This window comes from Symphodus melops (assembly GCF_947650265.1).
Source record: "Symphodus melops genome assembly, chromosome: 16".
Taxonomy (NCBI): domain Eukaryota; kingdom Metazoa; phylum Chordata; class Actinopteri; order Labriformes; family Labridae; genus Symphodus; species Symphodus melops.
Window position 1 is genome coordinate 9,837,393 of NC_136706.1, and position 14,741 is coordinate 9,852,133.

Consider the following 14,741-nt stretch of genomic DNA (forward strand, 5'->3'; position numbering starts at 1 on the left):
AGAGGATGAAAGAGGTGGATTCTTTTTCTGCATGATTCGGAGTTTCTCTCAAGCGGCCTACAGGGGGCAGTGCACTCGCATTCACAGGATATGAAAACTCAATCAGGACAGATTCACACACCGATAGTGTTTTTGAAGAACAAGCAAGACAAGGAAGACCTAAACAAAAACGGGCAAACACTGAAGTATCATTAATACAAATTTTTCACTTTCATTTTAACTTGTTTTTTTCTTTGCATAAACAAATCGAGAGCAGCATGATCTGTGATTGGCTGGTATTCCAGATTTTGTGGTAGGTTTAAACTAATTGTGTTGCTTGTTTTTTTGTTTTTTTTCTTTGAACTTCCATAAGTTATTTCCACATAATGATAACTTGTGCGGAGGGGCAGGATTGGCCGGCCACGACACTCTGCTGCCATCCGCTGTCTGATTGGTGTTCAGGCCTCAGGTTTGTGCGCCTCGACAGTATTAAAAGCAGCTGAACATGTGAGTTTGTGTTTGTTTCTTTAACCAAGTGTGGTGTAAGTAAAGCTTATGAGACAACCCAGAGGGCAAAAAAAAGTGTAAAAAACTGTACAAAGAAGTACTGGATGATGTGGAAGAAACCATGCTCAAATACTGTCCCGTGTTGACAAGAGAAGGGGAGGGGGGGGATGCTGTACCAGCAAGTCAAGTGTTTTCATAATTCTGGGTCACTGGCAGAGGTAAAAAACTATTTTTTTCATTTCAAGAGCACCATAAATCGTAAACAATCTAGATTTTAATATGTGAAGAGCACCTTACGGGAAGCAAGGATGTTTCCTCTTTACTTTCCCCTCACCTGAAGTGTCCTCTGTGAAACTTCAGTTCAGTTCAAGGATAGCACTTTAACATGCAGGAGGGGCTCGACCTCAAATGGACGTTAATTCAGCGTTCCTCTGCAGTTCTCCGCCCCGCACAAACAGGGGATCTTCTCGTCCTCGATGGGGAACTTGTAGTCGTATGTGATCTCCTCGTTGACGTTAATCGGCTGTCTGGAGTAGATCACAATCTTCTTTTGAGACTCCACCGTGATCACCTTCGCATAACAGTTAGGCTGAAAAGACAAGGCGAGAAAGTCAGAACACGCAGCGCTGACGCGGAGACAAACTGAACACCACGTGGATGCTATCTTACATTGCAGCTGTGGTTGATGAAACGGGCAAAGTTGCCACACTTGGTAGCGTCTATGATGGTGTCGTGGTCGACGCGGAACATGTAGCTGCTGCCGATGCCCTCCTCCTCGTAGCGCTTCTCCCGCATGTCAGCAATCACCTTGTTGTCAAGTTAAGAATTTGCCACAGGTTACACGTTCGCCGGCTTTAAAATTAAACCATACAATAGCCACTTGGTCTCCACACTCATTTCTTCCATTTGTGGTGCTTGCTCGCTTCAGTAGCCCTGGCCCTTCTAAATATGATGAGACAGCATTTCCCGGCTGCAGTCCTGCTTTAATGACAAACGAGGCTACATTCGTACATCAAAGACAGAGTGTCCCCTGCTTCTTTTTAAACAGAAAAAGAAGCTGTAAAGAGTTCCCGAGAAAGGTAACTTTGTTGATTTCAATGATTTAGGGAATTATTTACATGCTGAACTTTTGCTATAAAGTCATGTTTGGGTAATGTAGGTAGAAGTTCTTTTTGATGAAAGGTTTCAGCTTTATATTGTTGTAATGAGGGCTTTGGGGCTTTTTTTTGCAAGTTGTGTGTTTTGTTCTAAAAAGCTGAGATTACAGATTTTGAATACCGTAAGTTACGGCTGGTTATTTTTGGTCCAAACTGTTCTGGGGACTTTTTGAAGAGAAACTATCCACTACGGTAATTAGTTCCCTGAATACTTCACACCATGGGCACTTTTTGCATTTGCACCACCATGGTACCTACTCTGAAGCAGGAGCAGAAAAGGTTCCTCTTAACAGGGTTCAAGGAGCTAAAATAGTTCATAGTTCCTGCGGTGTGGAATAACAAAGGGTGAGGGTTCCAACAGTGGAAGAACTATGAAGAAGTCCTTGCAGTCTTAAAAAAAAAACTTTGGAAGTCTAAAAATATGACTTTTTAAAAAGGAATTTCCAAAATGTTCTGAATATGTGTACACGTTTTTGACAAATAAATAAATAATATATATATATATATATATACTACCGATTAATTCAGTTTAAGACAAATTCTAAAACACTTTACATACCTAGAGAAAACTCAATATCAAACCAACCAATCAGCTGCCTCTCACCTGTCTGATGTTCTGCCCCACGTACTCGATGACCATTTCATCTGCAGCAATAGGCTCCATGGCAAACAGACCCCAGTCGTGGATGTGCGACCTACAGAATCGGATCTTTTTCTTTCGGAACTAAGAGAAAAAAAGTGGAGCAAGGTGTCACTTTTAGTAACAGAGAAGCCGATGGTCTTTATGATGCTAGTTAAGGCAATGGCATCTGTGTGAGAGTCTGCCTTATGCCCTCATTCACAATTCCTTTTCTAAGTTTCACCTACTGGAGCAAACTTCTGTTTGGTGGTGTTTACCTTCAGCTGGTTGAACTTCAGCAGGTCACTGTCGCACGCGAACGAGGATAGCAAACGCCTCTGCTCCGACCGCCGCTCTGAACCCGCTCTGGTAGAGGCGTGCACCTGTGCAGGAATACTCATACCCTAGAGAGAGTACAGGGAGTTAGATTTGTTTGCCCAAATAAGCACGTCGACATTATCAGGAAACAGTTGGGTTTTTCCCCCCCCACCTGCGTGTCCATCGGCGGCTCCTCTGACTGCAGCTTTGTGCTCTGGAGGTATTTAATCTTGTCCTTCTTGTCGATCTTGTAGTATCCCTCGCTTCTCGCACATCCGGTCATGTGATCCCTCATGCCGTCGTCTCGCCTCTTCTTCTTGACGCTCAGGATGTTGGTTGGTGCGGAGGAAGTCAAGGAAGAAACTGGAAACACTTTAAACCATAGCTGGAGTGCAACCACACTTCAGAGGGATAAATAGTAACACCAGCCGAAAAGTTTCAACTTTTCACCACCAGGGGGGGCTGCTATTTGTTAGACAGTACAAAACAGTTAAGTTACCTGAACACAATTATTTTCCTTTGATTTAAGGACAACAGCGATTTATGTAATCCTTAATATTTGGTAGTTAATGTAGAGCAGTAAAGGATATCAGGATGGTTGACCCAAAGCGTGTCGTTGAGCCAGTCGTTGCCGTTATCCTGCTGTAGCATCTTGTCGTAGGTGATCTGCAGAAGCCTCATGTCCTCCTCGTCTATCCCCTCGTTCCAGATATCGTACAGGATGGTCATCTCCTCAAATTCGGATCGCGGGTTGAAGTACGGCCGGGGTGGCGAGGTGACAGGGGACAGGTTTCCGAGTAGCAGTGCCTCCCATCCTCGCCGGGGTCTCCGCGTCGGCTTCACCGCCGGCGCAGGGGGCTCGTCGTCGTAGCAACGGAAGCCATCTTCTGCAGGCAGAACCGTCTGAGGCTCCGCCTTTGCTTCCCTGAAGTCCAGGCTCGGGTGATCCGGGGACTTGGAGGAGATTTGCGCGGATAGTTCGCGGAGATGCGCCTCATGAGGCAGAAGGGTGGACTCGGAGGGGAGCTCCAAAGAGTTTTCAGACGCGGCGAGAGCCGAGCTCTTTTTGTTTTTGGATCGTCCGGGTTTCTTCTTTGAGGAGGGGGTATCTGATGGCACAGGGACATCTACAGTGAGACCAGTAGGCAGATCGTCTGGGACTCGAGCTGAGTGCTCTGTTCCAGCTGACAGCGTTTGGTTAGGTAGGACAGTGACAGGAGGCTCCTTAAAAACTGGTCTATCATCTATACTCTCGGAGGAGATTTTCCTATTCAGAGTTAGTGCTGCAGGGTCAGGGAAGACAGGGGTGAAGGTTAAGTCTCTTCCTGGAGTGCGGGGGACTCCGGCGCTAAGAACGGGGGACTGCGAGGGGTAGGAAAAGGGGCTACCGGGGATGTGGGGGGAGCTAAGCAGGAGGCTGCTACCTGTCAACGGCGCGTCGCTGCCGGGCGTATTGGGCACAGTGTCCGTGCTGTGAGACTTGCCCAGGCTTCTGGCTCGCTCCAGCAGGTCCCTGCCCGGCGTGCGAGGGATGTCCTCGTCTGTGGGGAGGCGTGGTCGTTGAGGTAAGTCGGGCAGAAGACCGGGGGGCGGGTGTAGGAGGGAGCGACCTTCTAGTGCTGGGTGAGGAGGGAGAGGGAGGTGCATTAAAGATGCAGAGGTGGATTTGGGGACAGGGGTGTTTGCCTCTAAGTGGGTGGGGGCTAATCGACCAGGGGTGCAGGGGGACTCCTCTGGCTCTGCTTTACCTTTGGCCTTTGTCTCCTGGTCGCTGTCAGGCAGGGCGCCTGTGGGTGTGGACGGCTGGAGGGTGGCTACCCGCTCCTGAGGTTCAGAGTTGACTACAGGAATCTTTTCGTCCACACTGATGACTCGCTCTTTAACTAGAAGTCAGAAAAAAAAGATACATCTCATTCAACCTCTTTAATCTGTCTTTAAAAACGACGTCTATTTTCTCCAAATTCTGTATATATATAAAAGGGATAAAGAAAACCCCACCTAGGAGTCCTTTGGGTGATGGCGGTTTCCTGTCCTCGTCTTTAGGACTGGGAGGTCTGTGGTTGGCTTTGCTGCTCAGCTCCTCCTTGCTCCTCTGGTCCTCCCTCTCCTCTGAAACCAGTCTCGCAGGAGAGCTTGACGCCTTGATCTCCTCCTCCTCCTCTTCATCAGAGGACGAAGAAGATGAGGACGAAGACGACGAGGAAGTGCCCGCCTTCTGGACATCAATGTCGACTTCACGCGAGGCCTTCTCCTCCTCCTCCTCCTCCTCCTCCTCCGAGCTTAACTCGTACTCAGAAGAGGAGTCGTCGCTGTCTCCCGAGGAGTCCGACCTGGCCTTGGAGGAAGACGAACTTTCTTCTGTGAGAAAAAAAAAAAGGGGGGGGAGTGGGAATGATTCATATCAAGACAAAGACAAGCTAAATAAACCAACTGTTGCAGAGGCTCTTCAAAGTACCATCATCAGAAGAGTCTGAGGAAGCGCTATCACTGGACGACTCGTCTTCATCATCACCATCCTCCTCCTCACTTCCCTGAAAGAGGATTTTAAACTAATCAGTGAAATATCGACGGCACCATGTTTAAAGTTTACACACGCAATAAATGGTGGCGTTTTTTTGTTTTTTTGTTTTTTTAAGAACGCTTACTTTGCCCGGCAACAGCCTATCAGCAGCCTCCATTCCGTCAGGTTCCTGCTCCCTGTCTGATAACGACTCCTCCTCCTTCCCCGAGGTGTCCACCTCCTCCTCGCCCTCACTGTCCAGTTCGAGAGGACGCGAGTGCCGCCGCTTTGCCGCCAAACCATCGGCGTCCACTTTGGAATCATCGGAGGGGAGACCAGTGGGTTCTCGATCCCGGTCTGATGGAAGTGAACAGGATGAATTAACAGTGAGCAGCCTAAGAACACCAGGAAGCAAAAAGACAATCTGAAAAGAAGATGAAAGGACAAACTAGTATTTAAGTTTGTGCTTACCTTCGTCCTCCAGCTCGTCGTCTACAGGAGTGGAGGGCCGTGCTCGTTTGTTGTCTCCCGCCACTGTGGTCTCAGGTGGGTCTTTTCTTTTCACCTGAACACAACATGCAACCGTTAAGCGCCAACAGACAAACAGTGCGCCCACCCCCGTCTGTCTCATCGAGAATACACACTGAAAGGCTAACCTTGAAGGAAGGTAAGCGGATGGCTCCTCGCAAACCGATCCCCAGGCCCATCCCCTCATAGCCAAGCCCCTCCCCCTTGTTCCAGTTCTCCAGCAGGCTTGAACCCATGGTCTCTTTGGGTTTGGGTTTTTCTTCTTCCTTCCCCTCTGCACCCTTCACTGGAGTCAAAGATGCCTAGGAAGCAAGACAAGATTTTGTTTTAATTTTTAGGTATTTTTGGATTAAATCTGCTACTTCACTAAACAATATTTTTTGGAAAAAAAAAAGAAAAAAAAAAAAGAATTTATTTTTACCTGATTCAGACTACAGAACAATTGTCATCATGCACATGTAAAAGTACATTATCATTTTTTTGTTCCCTATTAATTGTTGATTCTACAAGGTACAAATAATGGCACATTTTCCAAAGTAAAACAAAATGTGATTGTTGGTTTCTTCTGCAGGTGACGCTGTGTTTAAGTCTTTTTAGGTCAAATAAAAGACTTACTTTTGCTGAGCGCTCCTTCTTATCCCACCACTCATCAAAGGCTCTGAAAGCCACCACCTCCACCATCTTGCGGTTGAGGTCCCTCTTCATGATGGCCTTCAGCTCTTTGACGATGACAAGCAGCACGCCGTCGACGGTGGCTTTGTGGGGATCCTCCTTTTTAGTCTCATATCCAGGAGGGGGAACGGTGGGGTTAAACTTTGGTATACTGGGGTGCTGCCACTGTTGTCCGGGTGCTCCTGTGCCGCCAGCAGGCGTAGCACCCATAGACAGAGGTGGATAAGGTCCTCCAAAGGGCCCCGACGCACCACTGTCCAAAAAATGTGGGAAAGGAAACGGCCCTCGAGTCTGCGCCATGCGACTCAGCATCTGCTGCTGCATCTGGAAGGACATTGGGACGGTGCTGCTCCACTGCTCCCAGCGCAGGCAGTTCATCAGCTCCATCTGCACCAGCGGCATCATGCTCGGAGCGTAGGGACCCATGTGGGGCAGCAAATGATGAGGCACCCCGGGGTGAGCAGTCATGTGAGCAGGATGTCCCTGGACGGCAGAGTGCAGGTGGTGGTGCGGGATGGGGAAGCCGGCCTGGTGGGGGAGGTGGGGGAAGCCGTGGGGAGGCATGGTGATGGTCTGCATCTGGCCACAGTCCCCACTGGTGATGGGAGTCCCCGGCATCTCGTCTTCAGAGATCTCCATGTCTGACTGATGACCCTGGAGGAAAATGAAAAATGAAGCAGTTCTTTTTTTTTTTTTTTCTCCTCAGGTTTGACAGATTCGATCACATATCCCTCTGATCTCCATGATGACTCAGCAAAATTAATGTTCCCCCCCCCCCCCTTCTTATTATTTTCAACGCTATATCTCTAAACAGTGTCATCACAGATTCATTGACGTGTTATTACAGGTCAAAGAGGTCAATCAGGCGTTTGGAATCAGAGCACCAAATGATTTCTGTGATAGGAGGACTGATTTAAGTTCAAAGTTTAGCATCTATAAAGACAAACACAGCTGGCCCATGCAGTCCCAATTCCAAACAGATGTGTTTGCTTTTTCAGACTGGTAACTCTTCAAACCACAGAAGAGAATAAGTGACAGTAATAACACGAGGACCACATTTGTAACGTGCGTTACCATAGAGATCTAACTTGTTGTATCAGTAAAGGCTCTGTGATTACTAATGTAAAATACACGTCAAGAGTTTTGACTAATTCTCCCTAAATCAGCCAATTGTGTCATTTTGAACACATTCATTTAAAAGACGCATTTAAAAAAGCTTTCTGTAATTATTGCAACTTTTTATGTTGCTTATCAGACTGCTTTATGAAAAGATTGAAAATGCTTTCTTGAAAAAAATCTTCATTTTCAGTGAATGTATAGATAGACTATCTGTGTTGCCATATGAGCGTGAACACATTTAATATTTGACATTTTAAATAAATTTCTGTTGCGTTTTAAAAGATAAATTGGCAACATTTTTAACCAACTTTATCCTTAAAGCAAGTTAGCGATTAGCATCAGGACCGGGAGTAGAACCTGCAACCAGAGTGCCTGCCTACCAACGTCCTATCACTTAATAGTTCAAAATATATACACTTATAAATGTACTTTGTACCTGCAGGTTCTGTAGTGTTCCTGTAATGTTTATAAGAAGCCTTCATGAGGCAGGACATTCACTTCTCCAACATTACAGATATATTGAATCTCTAATTCTATGTGTACTTTTCAATGATATGCAAAAAGGAGCAGTAAGCGAGCTATTCTGTCCACAAAGTTTGAATTGTTCAGCACATCATTGTGAAATCCTCTCCATTCGCTCATAGTGATCTTATGAAAGGTTTTGTGTTAAAACGGTTTCAGGGGTGAAAGTGAGTGGCGTTACACACGAACGACCCGTTCGACGCGGCTTGCTTTGTGATCACTCGAAATGTGAGAACGTGGGACGCGGCGGGCCCGATCGCGACTGTCAGGCTCAGCAAAAGCAGCGAGTGTGCTTGTGAATGGGGCCCCTCGGTCAAACGTTGTCTTCCTGCATGCGAGTGTGTGAGTGTAAGAAAGAGGAAACAAGAGTGTTCCAATTCCCCAACAGCAGAGAGGCTCTTATTTCTCTTTTCAGGCCGGAGTGTAGAAACTCAACTTCACAGGCCAGATGGTGTTTACTGCGACTTCAAACAAGGAGAGCCACTTGTTTGAATCTGAAGGTTGTGTTGAAAAGTTTTCATTCACAACTCCATAAAATACAACGGGTGCAATACACTTTTTCAAAATCCGTTCTTAGTATTTCTTAAAAAAAATTAAATTAAATTAAAATTAAAAACTACCTAACGTTGTTTAAGAATACATACAGGTACTTTACAATGCAAATATAAAGATAGATTTTCACTGAGACTCCTTGCTGTGGTACCTTTCATGCATAATAACTTCATTTACCAAGCAGAGCCAACACAGTGAAACAAAAGAGAAAGTTTACTACTACTACCGCCCTGCACTGAAACCAGTCCTGACTTCCGGTGTCTTCTGTGTAACTGTCATTCAAATCTGGAAGTAAACATCAGCACTGTGAAACGACTTTGAACAACATGTAGCTCTCCATGATGCTGCTTTCAGTGAAACTGGAAATACTTAGCATATTGAAATAATTGCCGATAGTCTTTACAGACAAAGATAAAAGTTTCATGCAAATGGGACGAAACGGCTTCTGGCTTACCGTTTCCATTGTGTCAGACGGCGTCTGGACTCTGAAGTGTCCGTCTTTGAGCTCGCTGTTGCTCTTCATCTCCTGGACAGGAGAGCTGGTTCTCTTGATCATGGAAGCCGTTCCAGGAATGGGCTCTTCATCTTCCGAGTCTGGTAGCGGCGTGGGACTGATGTCCTCTAAACCTGTGCTGGAGGGGCGGGAATTCAGCTGGCCACCTTGGGAGCCACCCGTGAAAGGGGGGATCGGGGAGAGCTGAGAGGACGAGGAGGAGATCGGGCTCCCCTCCATCCTCACCTCAGTGTCCGAGTCTCGCTCCTCAAGGAACGGCAGAAGTTTTGTCCTTTTTTCCTTGAGGAGCATCTCGATGCGGGAATCCAGGCTATTTCGCTCTGGATCAAGCGTCGGGGAGCCGGGGGAGGGGCAGCGCTCAGGGGTTTGAGGAGGAGGTGTGGTGGGATGGGGACTGGGCTCTGGTGGGGGTTCTGGGATGGGAGGAGTTTCAGGTCTTTCCTTGGCAGGTAAAAAGTCTGTGGCGGCTGCTAGAGGTGGCTGAGGTGGTCGGACATACTCACCCTCCCTTTGGGCAGGGTGATGGAAAGCTGGCTCTGACGGGGGGAACGCAGGGGGCAAAGGGGCCTGATAGGGCGAGAAAGCGGACTTAAAATTGGGCGTAGCAGGCGGGGGAGCTGTGTAGGTGAAGGAAGGGGTGGACGGTGGAGGTTCAGGCGGGGTGAGTTGGTTCTGTTTAAAGGATTCCGATGTTGTCGTACTTCGGAACATGTTGCTGCGGTACTGAGGTCTCTCCGGTCTGCGGTTGTACGCATCCTGGAACTTACTCTCATGCCTGCGAGATTTGTAAGCCCCAGAGCTCTCAGGCCGGCCGGACTGATACGCAGGCGTGGACTGCCTGCTGGAGAAGTTGGAGTCTTGTGAGAAGGGCGTACCGGTCTGGCGTGGGGTACCCTGGGATTGGGGTGTGTCCTGCCTTAGGCTGGAGTAGCCCGTTTCCAGGGACAGTGGAGTGGTGGAGCTGCTGGGGGGCAATGTTCCTCCAGCAGCAGACACGCTGCTCTCTGACAGCCTGCGGATCGGCTCACAGGCCTGAGAGGAGAGAGAGACAGTACCAGGGTGAATCTGGATGGTCAAAGGCAAACATCCCCCCCCCCCCCCCATAAAACAAATGAGCTAACTTTGAATTTAGGATAAAACTTTACACGCATCTGTTTCAATCGGATCATTTAAAAAAAGAGTTGAATACTTTTCACAACATGACTAACTTTACAGTCTACACCTGCAAAACAAAAGAACTAAAGTATCAGAGAACCTGAACACAACGCCTGAGCAGACACGTGCTACGAGGCCAAAGTGCACGTTTCTTTGTGATTTCAGTCCACAACTAAGGGTCACGATACTCTTCTCTACCCCACCACCTGCTGCACTGATAAACTCGATCACTGATGATAAGAGTGTCAGTTAAGACTCAAGGGAAACATGAAAACCAAGTCATTACAACTACACAGCATAGACAACTATTGCAAAAAAAAAAAAAAAAACAGTAGACACTGCACCTATTTGCACTGTCACAGCTAAAAGAGTGATCAACCACAATCTACACATACAAACTAAAGTTTTGCATAGAAGATAGGTTTTTTTTTTTTTACCAGTAAGGCTTCTGCCAGACTCCGAGGGGAAATTTCTCTGGCTTCCTCTCCTCCAACAGGCAGGGTCCGTGGGGTGTAGCTGCCATTCATCAAGAGCTGGAAGTACCTGAGGCGATTCTCACCTGCAGAACAGCAAACATACTCATGCCAAGTCTATAAAGCAGAACTCCAGCAGGCTTTAATACAACTGATTAGGCATGCTTTGAATACGAAAGCAAAATCTAAACATTTGTAATAAGGGGCTGTCTACACGTGTGCAGGTTTGTTCCCAAGCAATCATCATCCAAAGACTTATTTTACTGCACACGTTATGCTTCTGTGCATATGTCACATCTACACTGTCAAACCCAAGATATACATGCGAGAATGAATGGGATACACCAAAGCAAAATAACATCACCCACTCAGATTTGTAGATTACCAGTGACAAAACATATCTAACACATACAAACTTCTTTCTAAGCCTATGGACAAAAAGAAGAAAAAAATCAAGTCATGGGAAGAGTTCAAGAGAACTGAACTTGTGTAGGCATTAAAACTGTCTTTGTAGTAGATTTTTTTTTTTAAATCATTCATTATTTGAATTACTAACTGAGCACAACAAGTGAAAAACATTGTTCCTAACTAAATCATATTTATAACATAAGTTTTGTTTAGGGAAGTATCTTAAAGCGCTATAGATGGAAAAGAAAAATGGGCTAAAATTGTTATTAAAGAGCCAGTGAATGGAGGGGATGTGATCAGGGACTCTGTCAGTGTTTGTTTATGGGTTGAAATTATGCACAGTGGGAGTACACAGCACCCTCTGCTCCAGGCTTGTGGGAGCAAGCTAACATTCACTGAAATTCAATTACCAAACGTTACCAGGCAACGCACGTAAATGTATACACGTGACTACCTTAACTCCTATCATGACTCAAAACAAGACGACACTTTACTTTGACTACAACTTTTTTTTTTCTTCTACAGATGATAGAGAGAGTGCTCAGTTGTGCATAGAAGCGGGTTACAAGTCGTTTCCTTGACAGGCTGAATCACTGTTTACCTTTCGGGTCCAGCTCCACGTGGATGATGTTTCCCATAACAGACGTGTCGTGGAGCGACTGCACGGCCACCTTGGCGGCTTTCACGGTCTCAAAAACAACTTTAGCAATTCCCAAGTGTTTTTTATTCTTCGGATTATACAAGATCTCCACTTCTTCGATTTCTCCGAATTTCTTGCACATGTCGGTAAGAAACCCTTCCCTGATGTTGTCGTTAAGTCGGGCGAATGTCACCTCCTTCGGAGGCACGGGGCCGATGTAGCACTCGTCGATCTGCAACAAGAAGGAAAGGGAGTTAAAACTGGCTGTTCATGTTGGACCACGTGTGATCATCCCTGGCAGTTGGTGTGAGGAAAACAGTGGCAGAGTAGCTAGTAACCATGAACGTGCACATCCTCGGCCATGTGCACGTGCGTTATTCTACTTTTTGACATCCATCCGACAATCACATCTCCACTCCATGTCCCAAAGATGAGCGAGGAGGGGGGTGTGTCTGCAACTCCTGACAGCCCCCCTATATTCCCAAAAAGCGGACAACATGCTGAGTTTGTGTCGGAGCAGGCACCTTAAATTTCGGCACAGGTAGGTCCGTTTCTTTATACTTAGTCCACAGACGACCGATCCTCGGGTCCCGGACCATGTCCACTGGGGGTATCCCGGGGTTCTGTTGGAGATAAGAGGAAGGGGGATACAGTGTTATCATCCCATTCACAACTTCACTTGTTGCAAAGTACTTTTTTTTTAACACAAAATCCCACGCGGTGTTTTGTCCAGTGTGACTACCGCCGACATGCCTTGCTTACAGGTGCTGGAACGTGCCAGCGGCAACACGGATACATTGTAACCTATCATGGAGGTCGGGCTGCTCGGTTACTATTGTCGCCGAACAGAGAGGGTCCAACTTACGGGCATGTTGAAAGTCTGTCCATCGTAGCGATACAGTTTGTGGGGTCCCTTCTTCAGCGCCGGGTCGATGATCAACTTGTAACTTCTCCAGTGGTGACTCCGTTTCTCCGCCGAGCCGCACACGGGATGACTGTCCATGCCGTTCGCCAGACCTGAAACGACAGGCAGCGACAAGGAGAGAAGCAGCTACGTTAAACACGGTCCCGTTACCAGCAACCTTAACACTTTACAACAAACATTACACATGCATGACTTTGTGCGTAAAAGAGGGGAGAGCCCTAAGTGAGAGGGAAAACGGGATCTAGCGTAGATTCCCAGTTACGGAAAACAGGCATTAGGAGGGCTGGAGAAAGAGGAAAAAAAGAACAAGCTTACTTGAACTCTGCTTTCTGCCATGGTCTTCGTTCAATCTGTTTCTCTCCCCTGGCTTGGACATGTTTTTGTCCGATCGAGTAATTTTTTTCCCTCCCTGTAATTGATGAAAATACGAAATCGCTCTCCTTTCGCTGCTTACATTACATGATTTAGCTTGAAGAATACAGCCTCCTTTTCGGGCTAGAGCCAACACATATTGTGTGCCTCTTAGTCTGTAGCTTCTGTCTCTCCCACAATACACCGCTAGGCTTGCCCACCTCATATGACTGTCGCACTTTCGTCGCACTTTTCCATCGGCAATTTAATGCCGCGTTTGCTATGTTGAAAGTTATTTTGTTTTAAAAACAAACACAAAATAGAGCCGTGTTTTTTTTAAACAAGCATTAGAACATTTAACTCCTGGTTTACTGATTTGACTCGGTAAATACCTCCATTCATTTTTTTTGTCGAATCTGCGGATTGTGGCAAACAAAATAGACACGATTGGGTATCCTCTTAACTGCCACTAAAAGCTCAAAAACACGATTTTGTCCAGCTATTGTGAGCACGCCAGTGAAATGTGAAAATATTCAAGCGTGTAGGGCAACATTTAAAATGGGAGGGGAAAGAGCTACCTGCAAACCTCGTTGTTTACCACTCATGTGAAATGTTTAACAGGGCTGCATTTTTTCGCAAAATTTGCTTATTTTAAATGTATGTAATGTTTTTAACTTACAATTATATTCATAATTAAACGCACTGATTTTTTTCTCCTCATTTTATTATTTTAGAGAAGTGCATTTTGGTCAGACAGACTGGCTATGGTTCGCCTGGTGTTTTGCAGTGCTCGGGCAATTGGCTGGTTAACAGCGGCAGTTCAGCCGACCAATCAGAGCGCAGCAGCGGAGACGCTGTCTGCTATTAGAAGCACAGCTCAGGAGTCCTTCAACAGAGAGCAGAGAGAGAGGGGGCTGAGCGCTCTCGGCAGCCATTTTCCTAAAACAGGACTCAATGGCCTATATGGGTTTCCTTTGTTCCAAAAGGGATCTTACACTTGATTTCCTCATCTCTCACGGACTATGATAAAACTATGATTCCTCCTTTTAAAGGATTGAGAAGAAGGAAGAGAATGTACTGGATGTAATACCCTGTGACATTTTGAGCCTTTTTTCCTCTGCCTGGAATCCATCTTTGTCTTAACTAGGTCATGGCACACCCATACAATAGTATTTATATTTCTTAAGTGAAAAGAAACCAAATGTTTTGAATAAACAGCATTGTGTTTTTATGTTAAACTAGAGGAAACAAACACAGTCAAAGTGAAAATGTGTAATGGCTGGTTGTTGGCATTGCACTTCTGGCCTTGTAGGATAAGAGTAGCAATGAGTAAGTCCAACTCTTTTATAATTTTTTATCAGCTTTGGTAATTATCAATGTAAATGTGAGGCATGCAGTTACTGTAAGTAAAAGTATTTTCTATCATGTTATTTATTGAGCTGTCATCAATTTTTAACAGAAATGTTTGAATCTAGCAACTTTATTTTTTATGTTCACTAGCATGCAGACATAAAATATAGATACAGTCCAGTTTACATATGCTATCATACTCCTCAAATGACAGGTAAGCAGGTCGTGGTTAACCAATGGCCTTTTGCAAATGAGTTTATTGTTCTGCCAGCAATCCTGACTGTTGATTGATAACCCCTTTGCTTTGATTAATGACTTTAAACATTTCCTTTCACAACAGCAAAATGCTAAACACCACGGTGGTTTGTGTTGTACTCCACATCTTGGGAGACAGCCTCAAGCATGATTAGGTTTGTCCTTTTCATTTGCCATTTAGGATCCAAAAACATCTA

General features: G+C 45.9%; 1 protein-coding gene across 1 annotated transcript; it reads right to left on the bottom strand.

Moving 5' to 3' along the window:
* Positions 1-742: 742 nt before the first annotated feature.
* setd1ba (SET domain containing 1B, histone lysine methyltransferase a) lies at positions 743-13,351 on the bottom strand. The gene is made up of 18 exons (XM_079363900.1): positions 12,904-13,351; positions 12,529-12,680; positions 12,188-12,286; positions 11,625-11,895; positions 10,580-10,701; positions 8,928-10,019; positions 6,224-6,934; positions 5,737-5,910; positions 5,552-5,645; positions 5,226-5,437; positions 5,036-5,111; positions 4,579-4,938; positions 3,171-4,463; positions 2,753-2,919; positions 2,541-2,666; positions 2,248-2,367; positions 1,156-1,293; positions 743-1,075 (listed from the first exon to the last, which is right to left on the bottom strand). The coding sequence occupies exons 1-18, from the start codon at positions 13,163-13,165 to the stop codon at positions 902-904; spliced, it is 5,643 nt and encodes a 1,880-aa protein (XP_079220026.1). The 5' UTR covers positions 13,166-13,351; the 3' UTR covers positions 743-901.
* Positions 13,352-14,741: the final 1,390 nt, after the last annotated feature.